At 51.1% G+C, this 16,983-nt stretch overlaps 1 protein-coding gene across 2 annotated transcripts in view; it reads left to right on the plus strand.

The window, feature by feature from the left end:
- Positions 1-376: 376 nt before the first annotated feature.
- Positions 377-16,983, plus strand: part of LOC128720810 (uncharacterized) — an 89,635-nt gene continuing 73,028 nt past the window's right edge. For both annotated transcript variants that reach the window (XM_053814506.1, XM_053814507.1), the window contains exon 1: positions 377-1,126. In XM_053814506.1, coding sequence (XP_053670481.1) covers positions 1,075-1,126 — 52 coding nt within the window. In that variant the 5' untranslated portion in view covers positions 377-1,074. The remainder of the gene's footprint in view (positions 1,127-16,983) is intronic.

Raw genomic sequence — 16,983 nt, forward strand, 5'->3', positions numbered from 1 at the left:
GCGTGCTCTCTCCCTTTAGGGTTCTCTCTTGCTTTTCACCGCTTTCCCGGTGGGAGGCGCCGGGAAAACAAACACCGCCAGACGTTCCGAGCGTGGGCCGGCGATATATATCCCGTGGCGTGTGTCCGGTCAGTTCGTTTCGTCGCATTTTCCGCTTGTGTGCCGTGCGTGCGTGTGCTCGTGTGCGGTTGACCTAGTGGAGCTCGTAATTCCCCCCAACCAAGCACACACAAAAAGGAAAGCTAGTCAAACCCGCGAATAAAAAATCGGTGGGCCAAATATAAAAATAATAAAAGCAAATACCACCACCACCAGTAGCAGCAGCAGCAGCAGCAGCAACAAAAAAAGAGTCACATCATAAAAGTCCGCAAGCTTTTTCCTTCATCACCACACGACAACAACAACAAAAAACACCCTCCACCCGCGTGGAAGCCCAAAATAGTGCTTTTTAGTTTCGCGGACGAGCGTTTTCCATCGCTGGTTCATTTGTCCTGCTTCCGGGGCTTTTCCCGCGTGCGTTTCATTTATTTATTTATTTTTGCTTTACGCTACCCTGTCGGCTCGTGCCGCATCGAAGTACCGCGCGGGAGTTTTCGCATCGCGTATGTGTATGTGTTGGAGTGGCCACCCCCTCGCCACCGTAGGTGCTTCTCCATCCCGTCCCAATTCCCTCGCGAGCTTTTCCCGGAAGCCTCGAAATCCGTAAGAGAGATAAAAAAAAATAAAAGAAAAACCTCCCCATCGTCGGGAAGTGCGACGATCCTGTGCGAGTCCTGTGTGCGGGTGTGTGTGTGTGTGTTTGTGTGCAGGTGTGTGTTTTGTGCGCGCGCTTTCGTGTGGGGGTGTTCTATTCTCGGGCAACGTCGATATCCTCGCGGATATATCGTCCCATCGCGCGACGCGTCCCCAGCTGATTTGATCGGCTGGCATCACCGAGAGCAGCAGTAGCAGAAGCAGCAGCAACAGCAGCCGCGAGTTCCAGCTTCAAGTTGCTCGAGTCGCGGCGATAACAACAAGGAAAAAAAAGCGTAACAGCCAGCACCGTACGCGCGCGTCGAGCGTGAAATCATAAAAATGGATAAACGTACGAGCATGAAAATTGGATTACTCTGCGTGCTGCTTGGAGGTGAGAATTTTTCCCGTTTTTCCTTCCCCTCGTATTTGGGTGGGCAATTTCCTGTTTTCCACCCAGCTCCGTTGCCGGAAAATGGACCCCTTGGTCGGTGGCTACGACGCGCGAAGAAGCTTTGACCGTTTGTCACATGATTTTTGATCACTTTTATGTGCCCTTGAGAGGAGCTTTTGCCATGGCAACGTACCGATGTGTAAGATAGTGTGTGTGTGTGTGTGTGTGCGTGGTTGTGTGGCTGTTTACACACTTGTTTAGTGTGCCATGGCTTATCGGCGTCCGCGGCCGGTTACGGGAAATGAGATAAATTGTTTCCTTGTGCTTTCGTCCTTTTTTTCGGTTGCTTCGCCACCTCCCCACGGAAACAAAGAGTGACACTAACTAACACCCGCACGACGACGATCGTGTTGGTAACCGTAGGGGTCATCCCTGCGGTGGGAGAAACGGGAATGTCTTGCAAACGTTATTACGCTTTTGTCATACGTTTGCGTTCGCATTACACTAATGTGATGGGAATTTATGGCGTTCGACCATTACAAATTCATGGGCGGGTGTGGTTGTGTGAGTGTGTGGGAGAGGGTGGAATCGGTCGTAACAGGTTACGGGACCGCGGGGGGGCGTTTTTGTGGTAACGACCGCGAAGCCCTTACGACCGCTTTGGGGTCCGTCCCCGAGCCTGAAGCTTTGACCGGCTGTCACCGGCCGGTTGGGGCAACCGAAATGAAGATTTATACGATGTGTTTGCGCGGGGTTTTATCGCTCCCACCGGGAAAATGGCATCCTGGCGGGTGGTTTCTTGATGCAGGAGGGTTTTTCGCCCGCGTCGGTGGCACTGAAGTACACACCACCAGCCGACCTAAGATGCGGCATCTTCCACCGGGATCCACCGGACAGCGCCACAGTTCCTGCGGTTTCGTACACGCGGGACGCTTTTATCGCGCTGCCATGGTTAATTCATTAGCGGGGCTTTTATGGCATTTGAATTGTAAAACTGTGTGCGCATGTGAGACTTCATTTCCCAGCGTGGGATGCAGAAGATGTTAACTCGCGGCTGGTGGAGCATTTCGTGGAGCTTTAGCGTTTTGTAAACGAATTCCTTTTCGAGGGACATTTTTAACGTATTTGTACGATTTGAATGTTGATAGTCATCGTTATTTTTGTTAAACATCGAAGCTGATAAAAAAGTGATCCTCAAAGTCAAGAATATTCTTACCACATCATTTAAAATTCTCCCAATGAAGCCACCTTTAAACTTGCGTGAGCTTTAAACACCTTTATGACTTCTTGGTCCTTCCTAGCGATAAAGCTGTCATCGTGTACACCGCGCTGCGAAGGACATCGAACGAAGGATGTGCTTGCGATGGTATCACTGCGGTTTCTTCTTTAAAACCCACTCAACCAGCGTCGCCCATAATCGTATTGATTTTTTGCCCAGCTCACCCTTGCGGCTCTTACGGCCAAAATCGATCGGAACATCCGCATGGTACGCCTGGAACTGCAGCGAGTCCGGTGCACAAAAGGCGACCTGAAAAATAAGTGCAGAACAACTGCATCACCGATCGAATCGAACGACCTCCTTCGCCTTCGCCTGTTCTCGTTACTTACACGCGCCGGGAAGAGAGGAATAAAAAATCTCGGCCCGAGAAAACACTTCCCTGCACATAAATTGTGTTTACTTGGGCAACGTTTTTCTGCTGCCCCTTGCTTTTCTCTAGCTTGCCCCTAGCTCGCTGCCACTAAAGCCAGAGTCATCACCGAAAGCGATCGCATTCCATCCTGTGCAATCGACTGTACGCCCAGGTTCATCCCATTTTAAGTTTCTGCTCTTTCCGCACCACGTAACGCTTCCGCAATTGTATCCTTAAAGAAAGCTCTCGGTGCATGGGTGGGGAAAAAGTGCTTTCATTACTCGTACACAAGCTGATCGCCTTTAACTGGGGGTTGGAAAATCGAAACCCCCGGCCACCGGAGTTTATCGAGGCCACCGGAGCAGTCGCTGCGCCGCAGCAGTTGGCTTAAAATATGGATCTGTCTTCCTTTCCGGATGTTGCCTTTCGGTACGAGGCGGGACTCACGTTGGCAGGGAAAATCTGCACCAACGTTTTTCCGGGCCGGCAAGAGGCGCTTTTCCAAGGCCGCTCGGAGATTCGGGTGCAGTGGCCTGCGCTCGATACGATATCATGTGTTTCCATTTCCAATCGAGTCCGATACCGGTGCCAAGCTGCAGCTGTCCGGAAATGGTTCGCTTCTTTCGCTCGTGTCCTTCTGCTTGTCGGTTTGTTCTTTTAACTCGCTCTCTCCAGCCACAGTACAGCTTGTAGCTCGTGGCTGGTTCTTGACGTCGGTTGGCCACAAAAGGCAGCCTCGAGTTAGTTACTTAATCGAGCCGGAGGCACCCGGAATTCGGAAAACAGGGTGGTTCGTTTGATAGTTTCGATTGCTCGCCCTTCCCTTCTGAACGCAACAAAGGCGGCCGCCATCGATTTGGGGGTGGTTTTCGTGATTCCGATTTTCCAGCCGCCCATTTATTGCTCCCATTTGGCCATCGGAACCAAGGAAACAAGCCATCCGGTTGATTCGGTGAGCGCTTGATTCGAAAAGGGGGTAAAAACCAGCCTCCCCGTTGACGAGACAAACGGAAGCCACATTCAACGTCGCTCGGTTCTCATTGAGTGGAAAACGAGAGGAATTGTTTTTGATGTTGCCGACCGACCAATCTTGCCGGCGTAATGAAATGGAAAGAGCTTTAAGTCCCATTCGCTCGCTGACGGCCCGGCGAGCGGACAGGGTGGCAGTGTAGTTTTTAATCCTACCTTTTAAACCTGGCCCGCCCAAACGCTTGCTTCGACCAGTCGTCTACTGGCGAGAGAGTCCTTTATCGGGGTTGGGTTAAATTTCGGCTTAATCGAAACATTGAAGCTGGGGGTGGGTAGGATTGCCCTTCGGATATCGGGCGGATGGGATCTTTTTAATTAAATTTCCGGATAACGAAACGGGTTGGTGTTTTGCATGTTGCCACCCCACTTCCACCAGCTTGTCCTCCGCTCCACGTCTCGTTCCCCACGCGGTAATGGGTTTTAATAGATGTATTTCGTGTCGTCGGAGTAGACATTTTTCACCGGGCGAGAAAGGATTATGCGAGAAATTAGTCATGAATGGAAAACCGGGTCGGGGCCCGGCGGCGGTTTGCTAGCATAATGGAATTAGGATGAACCGACCGAAACATCCGACCGGTGGGCGGGATAACAAAGTACCGTTGTTGCGGAATGTGTTGGTTGACTTTCTGACGCCATCCGAAATTGGGAAGGTGACCCCTACCTCCCGAAGGGATACACCCCATAATGCTTGCTACATTCGTTTGAAGTGTGAAGATCGATGATTTAGATCATGCCAAATAGCTTTCAACCCCTCATGCCGGGGAAGATTATCCCAGGACATCATGTATCCTGCGTGCTGGTTCATCGTGAAAAAGTGTGCCGAAAAGGATATTTCGTGGGATTATGTTTCAATCCACCTCAAACGTAGCAGGCTGATAGGACAAACACAAAGTTGCGAAGGAAGTTTCGTGCCACCAGGAACCTTTTCAGTACCATTCCGATTAGGCTTACAGTTTCTCGGGAGCTTGGTTTTATACATTTACCTACCCCAGCCCAGCTTAATAAAGGTGATAGCCCCAGCGAGATAGGCTGGTTTTATTTGTGCTGGTAAATTTCATTTCACTGCGCGACCCCTGAGAGCTGTCATTAGCGAGCTGTGCCATCAAAACTGTCATTTCAAGCTCGCAGTAGGCCATGCCACTGCGATGACCCCGTCGGTGGTTTTGTCAATGTCACAGGAGACCATCCTGGCGCTAATCTCCACCATTTAATCACCGCGCTCACTGACGACAACGACGGTGACGAGTCGTTCTCTTTTAGGGATGAACGGACGACCACAAAATCGCGCTTGCCTGCTTGGCCGATTTGTCTTAATGCGTCCGGTTGTGTAATTAAATCAGGCCTTAAAACCATCACCTTCTCAAGGCGCTCAAGGACGCGAATGGTGGATGTTTCGCCTAGGCTTCACGGCTCCCGGAAGGGACTAAGCTCACTCAAGCACTCCCACTCACACACACACACATTCTAGAGACCTCAGCAAACGAGCTGACGGGGAGAGAAGTTTAAGAGTGTTCTTAAAAATCGTTTTGCATGTCAAGCGGCATTATGCCACTGCAGGATCACGTTGGCCGCACGTTTCGTGTCCCCCTTCGGAAAGCACCGCCAGCCACTTGCATGACTGCAGGTCACTAGAAGGACCCCACTCCAAATGGTGTCTCAAGAGGAGATGGAGCAAAAAACAAAAGCCCAAAGAATTAATAACACGCCCGAGGACGAGCGAGTGAGATGGCCATCGTACGACGAACTTTAGCAAACAGGATGGGAACCGCAGGTGGGTGGAGGATGTTCTGCTTCCGCCCTCGCTGTCGGAATCGCAGTCACATTTTCTGACTCCGGAGGCACGTTCCGCTCGAAATCTGGTCGAGATTTCGTGTGCTCACTTGCCTCTCTCGTGCGGCTTTCCCACAGATCCGGTGGTCGTGTCTTCACGTTCGTGGGGAAAATTATGGCAAAAGCAGCTGCGGTTCCTAGGGAAAAACGGTGAAATTATGATGAAAATTGCAAAATTGATTTCGCTACTCCTACGAGCCTACTGCTAGTGCCGCGGGGTTTGGCCGTTTCGTTTGCGGCTCGCCACAATGGACCACTATTTCGGGTGACGCTTTTCCACGGCTCAACCGAGGGGACGTTGGAAATGCTCCGGCAAATATTGGACCTGTTGCCAGGAGACTCCCGGAGGCGCCTCGGTACGCTTATTATCTTGAGTTCCGCTAACGACCATCTCGGCAGGGTGGCCGTTTTTCGCTGGCTTCTTAGCAGGTTTTTTTCCTGCTCCCGGGGTCACGAGGATCTTTGCTGTGGAGCTGGAGAACGTAAAAATGGCGCTTGTCTCATTCAAGCATTTGAGGCACTCGGTTTAAAGCCAAATATTTATTTGTGAGCCAACCCGCGGCTGCAGTTTATCTCCATCCGAAGAAGAACCGCGCATCTCACGGTAGGAAATGATGAATCACCTTGGCTGGAGGCTGTGGTTGGCCTGATGGCTCGTGGTTTAAAATTATCACGTCCGCACCCGGTGAGCCGCAAGGTTGGTGTAGTTCCCGCCGACCTATTCCAGTTCACCTGGCACCGCTCCAAAAGCGTCCGAGCTCCGGATGCCGGCCTGCGTGCTTCAAGCAGGGGGTAGGAAAAATTTGACGCCCATCGCAGATCGTCGTCACGTAGCCGTCCCGTGACCGTTCGGGAGGAAAAAGCCCCGAAAAAGAAAACCAACGAGCCAACGAGCCAAGGAAAAGCGGACCGGCCGGTGTGTGGTAGGAAACTTTTCACCTGAAAAATGGCACCGGATTACGGACTCAGATGCTCGGTAGCCTGGTGGTTTGGCATCAAAGAAAAGCCACCCCCCTAAACGAATCCGCTGGAACCAGCCCAAAAGGAGGTCCGGTTCGTTAGCACCACCCAATGGCCCCGGAGCAAGGTGGAATGCCGTTCACCAAAAAGGGCATCGAAATGGCAACGTCACTTCCGTTTTGCACGCCCAGGGCCCCCACGATCTATCGCGTGAGCTTTTCTATCGACGGTGGTGAGAAGGTGGTCAGATCTCACACAAAAACACCCACACACACACGGCTATGCTCGTCGCTTTTGTGCAACGACGACCTGACGGCTTGACATTCGTGTGTCCACTTTATTTTATTCTCTCTATGCTATACTTCTCTTTCTTTTTTTATTTTGTTGCTTCCACCGCTTGGCGAGTCTTCTCGACAAAAGAAGCGGTCGCTCGCACGTCCTGGCTCGTCCTCGCTCGCTTTAGTTCCATTTTTCGTCCTCCCATCGGCATCTTTCATTGCGGCCTACGTTCTAGCCGGCAGGCGATACCTACGTATCGTCCCCACAGGGCCTTTCCGTCACAATCGGGTCCTTTTTGTGTGTTTTGCTTGGCGTAACCTCGGAGCCCCGGACCCGTCAGCGAGTTTTATTATCTGGTCCAATCATCAGGCGGGTTGTGGGGCACACCCAGCCCGGAGCTATTTTTACCACCGTTTTTGGCCTGAGCTCGGGTTCAACCCCTCCCGGTGGTGACGTGTCGTACGGCTGCTCGACGGAACTACTAATAATAGTTTGCCGCTCGCGGATGGTTCCATCCGATGCGACGTTGATGATGTTTGCCACAAATAATCGTGCCGCGTTTTGATGACATCTGTTGTTGTTGTTGCTGCTGCCCGGTCTCGGTTGGCAGGTTTTTCCGCCCACGGCTTAGTGCGGTGGGCTTTTTGGGTGATGTTGCATAGTTTGATAGCTTCCACCGTTTTCGGGGTATAACCGGAACGGGATGATGATTGAATTTCAGTTATTGTTTTCTGACTAAGCGATAACGAAACCGACCGCGTTATGGTTTATTGATGCGCGGCAAGAGTATAATGTTGTGATGTGTATTTCGGTGACGGGTTTCGGTGTAAATTTGTCCTCATTAGGCAACTAGAACCATCAAAAACATGTGCAGTGGATGTCGCATTTCATCAAACCCGGCGATGGAATATGGTTCCGAGAACACAAACCAACAACTGCCACCTGTTGACTATGTTTCCTGGCTCGATCGGTTAGCAAACTTTCAGACAAGAGTAACAACTTCCAGGAAAAATTGTTACAAACCGAAAGCTCTGCTGGTATCGTTTGATAGATTACATAGTTGCCCGATACATTCTTTCACAGGCGCCGCTTCCGGTAGCCATTGTAAGCCTTTTTTGATTTTCTATGAACACAAATACATGTGACGATGTCTCCGAGAATCGTATCAGGCAGATTTTAAAGTCAACTCCGTCCTCGTTGAAAGCGTCACGCACGTTCACACTCAATTTTAAAGCCCTGCAATCTCGATGGGAATATTTAATTCCATATTCATTACCGCTCCGTTCGTCACTTTGCTAGCCGAACTCGGAAACGTCGTCTTTTTTATGCACACCTTCACATTCGCACCGGACCGGAACCGGTGCCCGGGCAAGTGTAGCAGAATATGTAAAGTGACAGAAAACTTTGCACTCTCCCTGCACGGTGTCCTCCCGGAAAGGGCCCTCTCGGTAGTCCTTGCGACACGGAACACTCCGTGCTATTTCCATACCCAAGCGCCATGAATGGGATGCTCGCGTGCAGCAGAAATGCCCGCAGAAAGCTTTGATTTAAATTTGCCCCTCAGTTCGGGATCGATTCCTCGCTTGCTCGGGTTTGCTGGACATTTGCAATTGATATGCTCCGATCGCTTCTGAAAAACGCCCTTCCGGGCGATCCGTTCGCCAGTTCCCGCAGTCGTCCTCGGGCCGCTAATGGTTGTCTTGTTCGATTTCATCATTCTCATCGTCGTCTCGTTTTCTGGCACGGGGCATCGTTTACGATCGGTGCGATTCACACATCCTTTCACCCGGCGGTGTTCGGTTGAGTGTAAAATCTTGCACATCACCGAACGAATCCGGTTCCCGGAAGCAGCAAACCAGAGATGGCGCATTCGTTTGGGAAGCGAAGTGGACGCTTTTTTTTGTAATCCCCCTGGCACTCCTTCGGGTCTGACCGATCGGGATGGCATGCAAATGAAGCTGAATCTGTGTTACCCGCGTGAGCTTCGAAGGACCGGGACCGAAGGGCACCGACCCGGATGTTTTATGCAGTCGAACAATGTGAAATTCATAATCCCTACCGGGCTCGATCGGAGTTTCTTCCGAATGGTACCCGTTACGCCAGACAGCGCGGTGCATATTCATGAGAAAGTGCAGGTGCAACTGCAGGTTTGCGCCCGAACCGGCATGATTCGGCGTCCACAGGACCGCGAAAATGCAGTGGCTTTGCTTGTGGGAAGACTTTTTGATTTCGTTTCAGTTGAAGAGGGAGAATATTGGCAAACAATTTTCGTCCTCGCGGAGTTTCTTTTCGAGCATTATTGCAAGCAATCATACGCCAAATCACGCCCTCCCGTTACGTGTGTGCCAAGGAAAATTTCCTTAGATTTCCCACCCAAACGAAGGGGAAGAAAAAATAACTGAGGTGTGAAATTGACGCATGCCCAAGGTGATACATTTTCACCTTCACCTGTGGTGATTTGTGAAAGAAAAAAAAAGCGACAAACACACCTGGCTTACGGTTCAACCCTCGTGTTCTCGTTAATCGCTTTTCACGCAATATTAGTTAATCATCACCGTGCGGTGGGTGGAAACGGAAAATGGCGACGAGGCTGCTCATTTTTCGCAATAATCTCCACACGTCCAGGGAAGCCGATGGTTTGGCGTTTAATTTCCATACGCTTCCCCCACGAAGGGGTCGGTAATCAAATTTATGCTAATCATAACCCACCTTTCACCTGAAGGCACCCTATTTCGGTTCCCCTTTTTCCAATCTGCCGATCGAAGGAGGGAGCAACAAAAATTGTATAACGGGAAAAAGGAAGAATGGTTTATGAATGCTTCGAAGGATGAGTAAAATTATGTAAATCCTTCCTGATCCTGCGAGTATTTCGTGGCACATCCAACTCACTACCATTGGTTGCCATCGAATGCGGCTGATTACATTAGGCAATTTGCTGGATTTTTGTCGCCAAAGTTGAGCCAAGTGTGTGGCAAAAGAAAAGTGTCGACATGTCAAGCTCATCTGCAGGACATGCTTAATTATGCACGACAACGATAGCCCGGATAGACGAATGAATGATGCCCACAAAAGAAAAAATCGAAAGGATTCAGGACAACGGGCTAGAGCAAATGTCGCCGCTCGTGCAAAATTCATCCACGCTCGTAAAACCGCGGTCACATGTGCTCGAGCAGGTTGAACCCGTGGCCGGGAAGAATGGTAAGTGGAACTATTCCGCAACGCTACAGAAGAGGTCGAGGCTTCGAGGTTGTCACAAAAGTCAAACGCATAAAACAAGTCCCGCCCAGTACTTGTCCAGCCTTGATCCTTTCCGTTCCATGCTTGTCCTAGCGAGCTAGCGGTTCTTCGGGCAGATGGCACGAGGATAGAAAAATAAAATCTGACAAACCATCGTTACGGCTGGAATCGAAATGTTTATGACTTTCTTCGATGTGCTGCGAGTGCTTCGGGGTTTCGGGTTCATCTTAAACAACTTCGAGTTGTTTCGAAGCTTACTCTTTTTCTTCTTCTTCTTCTTTTTCATCCTTTTTTCCACACCCTCTATGGTGCCGGCAATGGCGTGCCACAAAGAGCAGCGAACCGTTTGCCATTTCTTAACATGCATGCCACTATCGCTCGTAAAGATGTTTTTACTGCGGATGGGAAAACTTTTCCCACGTTACGAGTACTGGGCGGGTGGCCAAGAGGTGTTGGAATGTTGGCTGGATAAGAGGGACTTAGATTCATTATACTCATTTGCTGCAATGCGAGTGGCTCATGCGTGCGCATGAGAACCCTGCGGGCGTGAGAGGCGATTGCGTTCATTTTCGTCTTAACTTTCGGTTTTTTTTTGTATTCGCGTTCCATCCCAAACAAAACCCCTGCGTATGCGTTGCTAAAAGTATTAAAATTCGTACGACATCCCCACACACCGCAGTCACGAAGGTTTCTGACACCGGAGAAAGGGCTTTCTCTCTTCACTCCACGTGGTGCTCCGAGATGCATCAACCGGAAAGCCCTTTCGCGGTGTGCCATTAGCGCAAATATGGCCACCGAAGGATGAATGGGGCTGCCTGCGTATGCAGCTCACGCGCTGAAGCCCCGTGTGTCGAGGCAGTTGAGGCGCATCGAACGGTGTAGAGGGAAAAAAAATATACTGACGATCTGTGGAAGAAACGAAGAAAAAACAAAAAAACCCAAACAAACCGTCGCCTCCGATCCGATGATGAATCGCCTCCCAGGGCGTTCCTTTGCGTCACACGTCGAGCGGTAACTATGTTTATCAAACAAATCAAATTATTCTGCACCGTTTGGTGGCGTATGGATGCCTCGAAAGCCTTAAGAGCGATGATACGCCCTTCTACCCACACGTGGGCTCGTGGGTACACACGCGTTATGAGCCGGTTTGCGGGTTTAAACATTACGATGTTTGAAGAATGGCTCGTGTGCGATAGTGAATGCCTTTGGGTGATGCGACGCAGCCGACGATTAATTTCGCGGAAATTGAATATCGAACAATCATGCTGTTATCTTTTAAGCCACAGGCTTTGCAGTAATGCCGGTGGGCGCGCGGTTTTCGTTTTGTTCACGCAGCCAATCGATGCGCCAAAAGGAAGAAGGACAAAGTTTTGCCGACAAATACAAGACGCGCAGATGGTAGCAATTTGTGATAATTTTTGTACGCACGGTGCCTATTGCGTGATGGAAATGGAAGGGACCACTGGCATCGGCGTCCCTTCGCAGTCGTTTAGGCCCCACCAGCTAATGATATTGGAAAATTATCATTTTTCTCTCCATGCTCTTACAAGGGGGGGGGGGACTCATTTGCGACTACCATCGCTGTATTTTTCCCCCTCTCGGGGTTCCCGAAGAAATAAGAAACGACGTTTCCATCTCGTCATCACGGCAGCGAGAGAAAAAAAATCCCTCACCCAAGCCAGCGGGAAAAAGAAAAGTGACAAAATTGAAATGCTGCGAGTGGAAAAGTTTTCCACGAGCCGTTCTCTCCCCCATCCAAAAGCGCACACTGTCAAGGGCAGACATCGGTGAAAAAAGGGAGTGGGTCGAAAATTTGTCCCGTGGCACGGTAAAGCGCACGTGGATGCCAGCGCGTTATTAAAATTCAATACAATTTTCCACTTTTCATCAACTGCGCCGGCCGTCGGGTGGCAGCTGCTCGTACCAGCGCTCGTACGGTAATCGTACGGTGCTAGGCAAAAGGTAAAACAGTTCCCAGTCCACCCACACACACCCACTCACTTACACTAGACGCCTTCGCCGATCGGGAGAGACGCTTTTCGGGATGAACGACCAGGCGCCTCCATCGTTGTCGCTTATTTATAACTCCCCGAACGCAAGCGCCCCTGTAGCGTCAGGGCTGTCGGTGATGAACGATTCACGCGTGATAGAAACGTGATATATGTGCGTGTAACGGGCTCGCTGGGCTCGGTTTGGTGCTAGAAGCTATCGACCAAATGCCTTCCCATCGATACGCTTGCAAAAGGACTTGCGAACCTTTCCCGCCTTCAAAAACCCCCAGAGCCAATCGCACACACAAACGCACACACCCATACACACACATAAACATGAGCACGCACCATGTGCTTGTGCGCGTCCCCACAGACCGATTGAAGTGGCAATCGCTAGTGGAAGCGGTTCATCAAATATTCCATTCGATTTCTTTCGCTTTCGGCGCCTCGGGGATGCGTGAACCGGCTGGCCGTGTTTCTCCGTGTGCGGTGGCAATTCGATTGCCAATGTGCGGAGAGCCACAGCAGCAGACGAAGCAACATCCTGCTCGTTCACCAAACCAAGCCGATGGAGGAAGCCTCCCTCACCGAGGGCGCCGTGGCGAACAACTTTCTCCCGGATGCTTGTGTGTTCCAATTTCGCTAACAAGCGCCACGAAGACGCGAGGACGAGGAACAGCGAAACGCGTACGCATATTTTCCCACAAGGATTTCTCGGGTCGGAAAATGTGTCCCCTCTTTCTCTTTTCTGCCAGCCGCGTGCCCTCAGGGCTATCCGTTCGCTCGTATTATTACCGCACATCCTGGCACACACACATACACACACACGAGCATGTCCTGGGGGGGGGTTGCCACCTAAGCTCACCTGTGCGTCCACACAAACTTTATCGCCCTCGCTGGGGCAAAGACACGGCAACTCGTCATATCGCATCGGAAGCCTCGCTTCCCTGAGGCTAATCGACCCGGCCGTACCATATGGAGCCGGCATGAGCCTCCAAACCGGGGGAAAGCCTCCAGTAGATGGTGTTGCGTCGCCATTACGATGCCGAGTTTATCTGCGTGGTGAATCCCTACGCTACGCATCCGAGGGTAACGTGTCCATCCCGGGAGCTAGTCGTAAAGACGGCTAGTCGATGGTGGCCCCGGAAACGGACAGGGATAATGATTATCAAATTAGTGGGTGACAGGTAGGACATTTTTCTTGCGATTCATAGCCCCAAACCAGCGGGGATGAACCCTAGGCACGTCGTAAACTTCTCGAAACAAACCGCCCGCCGTGCGTCCCGCAAGCAGCAGGGAATCTCGGGTTTGGGAGGGCGAAAACTAGGCTAGGTTTGGTTATTGTTTCTGATTTTCTGTGATGATAATGTGGGCTTGTTTATCGGCTTGTGTAAGAACATGCGTATTAGGCGTTACGGTACAGAAAGATACGCCGTTTCATCGCCACCGTGAAAACGTTCACCGTTGCGTTATTATTCCAACGCCTACTGATTGAATTGTCAAAAGGCCACCAAATGACATGTTTATGTTTTCCTCAAAGCAACGAAAGTATTTTTTTTTGTGTATTTTTATAGAGACTTTGAGCCGGCGTGGCTACATTCGCCTCTATAAACAACGAAAGTATGGATTTTAAAACTCACCCTTACTGGTTTGTCGACCTCCTGTTTATTGATTTATTTTTATTTTTATCACAGCTTTCTCCCCTCCACGATAACGCCCGCCATTTGCAGGCCGTTGTTAAAGGTTGTTAAAGCCGCTTGTTTGCGGGCTTTCCATTCGATCGATTTACGGCCCATGCCGGCCATTTTGCAGGACTCTCTCTCACACACACACACACTCACGTCCGATCTACGGATTCCCGGTTGCGCTCGTTCGTCCATAAAGCGAATGGCACAGAGTGGCAAGTGTCATCCGGCATGGCGGAAAAACGGTGGACAACAGTGGACGGAATAATTTTCCAGCAAATTCCACCCAACATCCCGGGCCGGCACGTACGCCACGTAGCGTCCCGAAGTCGCCAGCGCAAGTAAATCGAAAGTCTCGAACGCCCGGCCAATGTGCCTGACCGGAATCGAAGCAATTTTGCCCACTTTTATTATTCATTCGCAGGCTGCTCGGCCGGCAAAAAGGGGTGTCCGTGGAGGCTGCCGGGTGTGAAGAGTGAAAAAGACGAAGAAAAAAAAACAACGAAAGCAAAACCCCGGAACGGGGGAGATAAAAATTGGCCGAAACCACCGTCGAATCGATGCGGGGCGGGTTTATTGTCCTTCCCGGACGCAAGGACTCTCGGCACCTTCGACCTCCGTGGGTTCTTCGGGGCGCAATTTGCATGAGCAGTCGTTTCCTGATCATAAATCATCGCCTTCGCACCGAAAAACGGCCTCCAAGGAGCGACCGACGCGTACAAAAAAGCCGTACCCAAAGGGCCGGGAAAACTGGGATACGCGGATATATATTTGTGCGCAAATATTTCCCGCAACCCTGGCCGTCTGTCGTGGAGCAGCCCAGACGTGCGGGCGTGCGATGTTTATCGGGCTCGAAATCCTTTTCTTTCGCACGTACTTACTTCGGCCGGGTGAGTTTTGGTTGTGCCGCCGGAAGTTGGAGTGCGCCGTCTTGAAGTTCCGGAGTGCTCGTGCACGCAAGGACGAAGCCACCGCACTTCGCAAGCCGCACAATCCATTGACCGGCGTCGTCAAAATTGCGTTTGATAGCGCACTAAAAACACTCCACAAGCCGTAACCCGGGCACGAGACGAAGGATTACGGACGAGACTGGGGTCCATCCCTCAAGCAATCCTTTCCACCCTCATTGCAGTGGCGCATTTCATTTTGATGGAAATGTTAGCCCCCGTCAAAGGCTCACTCCGCCCCGAAAAAGGGAGGCGGATGGCCATTTTGCGGCGAATAATGACCACCAAGATCGTCCCGACAACCCTTGCCTTTCGGTCGGTTGTTTTATTGCACCGACCGGACGGACGGATCCTTCCGGGAAATGGCGCTAGGGGGATTTCACTTCCTTCCCACTTTTTTTTCCCCCCACTTCATGGAACCAGTATTCGGGCGGCTCTCGTATCGCTTATCGTACGCCAAAGTAACGAAATGAGTCAATTTGGTTGCACTTTACGCGGTTCCTAGAAGACCGGTCGTCATCCGCCGAACCTCGGGGCCATAATCGATGGAGGGAAAAGTGCTGCTCGATTGCCTGTAAAATATTGTGCGAAATAAAAAAAAAAGAAGCGATACCGCGAGACGACCCCTGCGAGTGGCCAACTGAGCCCCCGTTTTACTGGGTCATAATTTTTGCACTCCCTGCCAGTGACACGGTTAATGGGCGGGAAATGGACGGATGAGGACGTACGGGCTGGTCTCCATTCCGCTCGGTTTGATTTGGCATCCCGAAATAAAGCTTTATGGCGGTGGGAAGTGAAAGTGCGATTTACTTCGAGGGGCAACAAAAAAAAAAACAGCGATACCGGCCAGGTATTAAATGGTTGAGCACATTCCAGCGGGACGGCTCGAGTGAGGCAATTTCTCCACCGGAAATGGTCAAGTTTGCGCCATCCACCGAGGACGATTACGCTAGTCAAAGGACATTTGCTTCGAATCCGTTGTTTTATGAATTCATGCCATCTCTCTCTCGCTCTTTCGTTCTCGAGCCCACTTTCTGACGATGCCTTCGTTGTACAATCAAATTTAAGCAACGCGCATTCCACGTATTAAAGCCACCCGGCCACGTTCGGGTGGGACAAAAAGAGACCCCCACCCCCGGTGTGGATTTGAAGGGCGACCGAGAAACACTCCTGAACCGAACAATGTCGCCGAGGACCTTCGGGGCATTGTGCGGAAGCGTCGGATGAGTGCTTTCCTGCCATTCGCCATGTTTCACCGCTGGCACGGAAGCGCTCACATCGTCACGGGTGCGCCCGTAGGGAGTTGTTTCCTGCGAGATACCAGAAAGTGGGTCAAAGTGCTCTATAGTGGGTGGGTGGGTGGGTGTGTGTGTTGTTGGTGAGGGAGGCGAGGGAGGATGTCTTCCGGCACGCCACCCACACCGTTGCATATTGCGTGGATATATTGACATTTTTGCGCAGATTGGTACGCGGAAATGAGCGCGATATTTCGTTCCCAAAGAATGAAAAACTGGAATGTGCTCCTTAAAAGCGCCGGTCTCGCCGGCCTTTTTTGGATTTGGGAAATCGTTTTCCCGCCACTGGGCTCAAATTGGCCAACACACACTCGCTGCGATGAAGCGAGGAATTCAAAATGAGAACTTCGAGGAAATCGAGCACAAATCGAGCGGATGGCTTTGCACAAAATCCTCACGAGCCGTCGGGTCCATTAAAGCTGGCAAGGTGATCGCAACCCTTGTTCGAGGGGTAGCTCATACCATTCCAGGGGGCAGCTTTGGGTGGCTTGTCGCCTCAGGACGCGAGTTTCATCATGCATGCACCTCCCAACCAGCAAACAATTCACGGCAGCCAAAGACGGTATGACCTTCCACAGTCCCGCGGGGCATATTCAACGCATGAGAAATTATTATAATTCCAATCCTGCCTGCCTTTTCCCGGGCACGTCACTTTAAAACTTTCCCGAAGGGTTTTCCCTTCGGCATGGACCTCAACCCCCAAGTGAACCCCATTTTCCCGCTCGGCTTCGGTGAACGGTCCGTTGCACCGGGGCTGTGTGCCTTTGGCCGGTTCACTTAAGGCAGAACATCCGGTGAGCAGCGACCCGCGGAAAGGTTGTACCTTAAATTTGCGACCCACCCACGCGTGGGTGGGGAGTTTTCTAATGAGTGTGTTTCCGGTGGCCGTGTGCGGGTTCGTAGGCCGTTGGGTTTTTTGTCCTCTTTCCACGTACGATTCACCGACCGTTGCTTCCTTAACTTTGACGTTTAG

This window comes from Anopheles nili, chromosome 2, assembly GCF_943737925.1.
Source record: "Anopheles nili chromosome 2, idAnoNiliSN_F5_01, whole genome shotgun sequence".
NCBI lineage: Eukaryota > Metazoa > Arthropoda > Insecta > Diptera > Culicidae > Anopheles > Anopheles nili.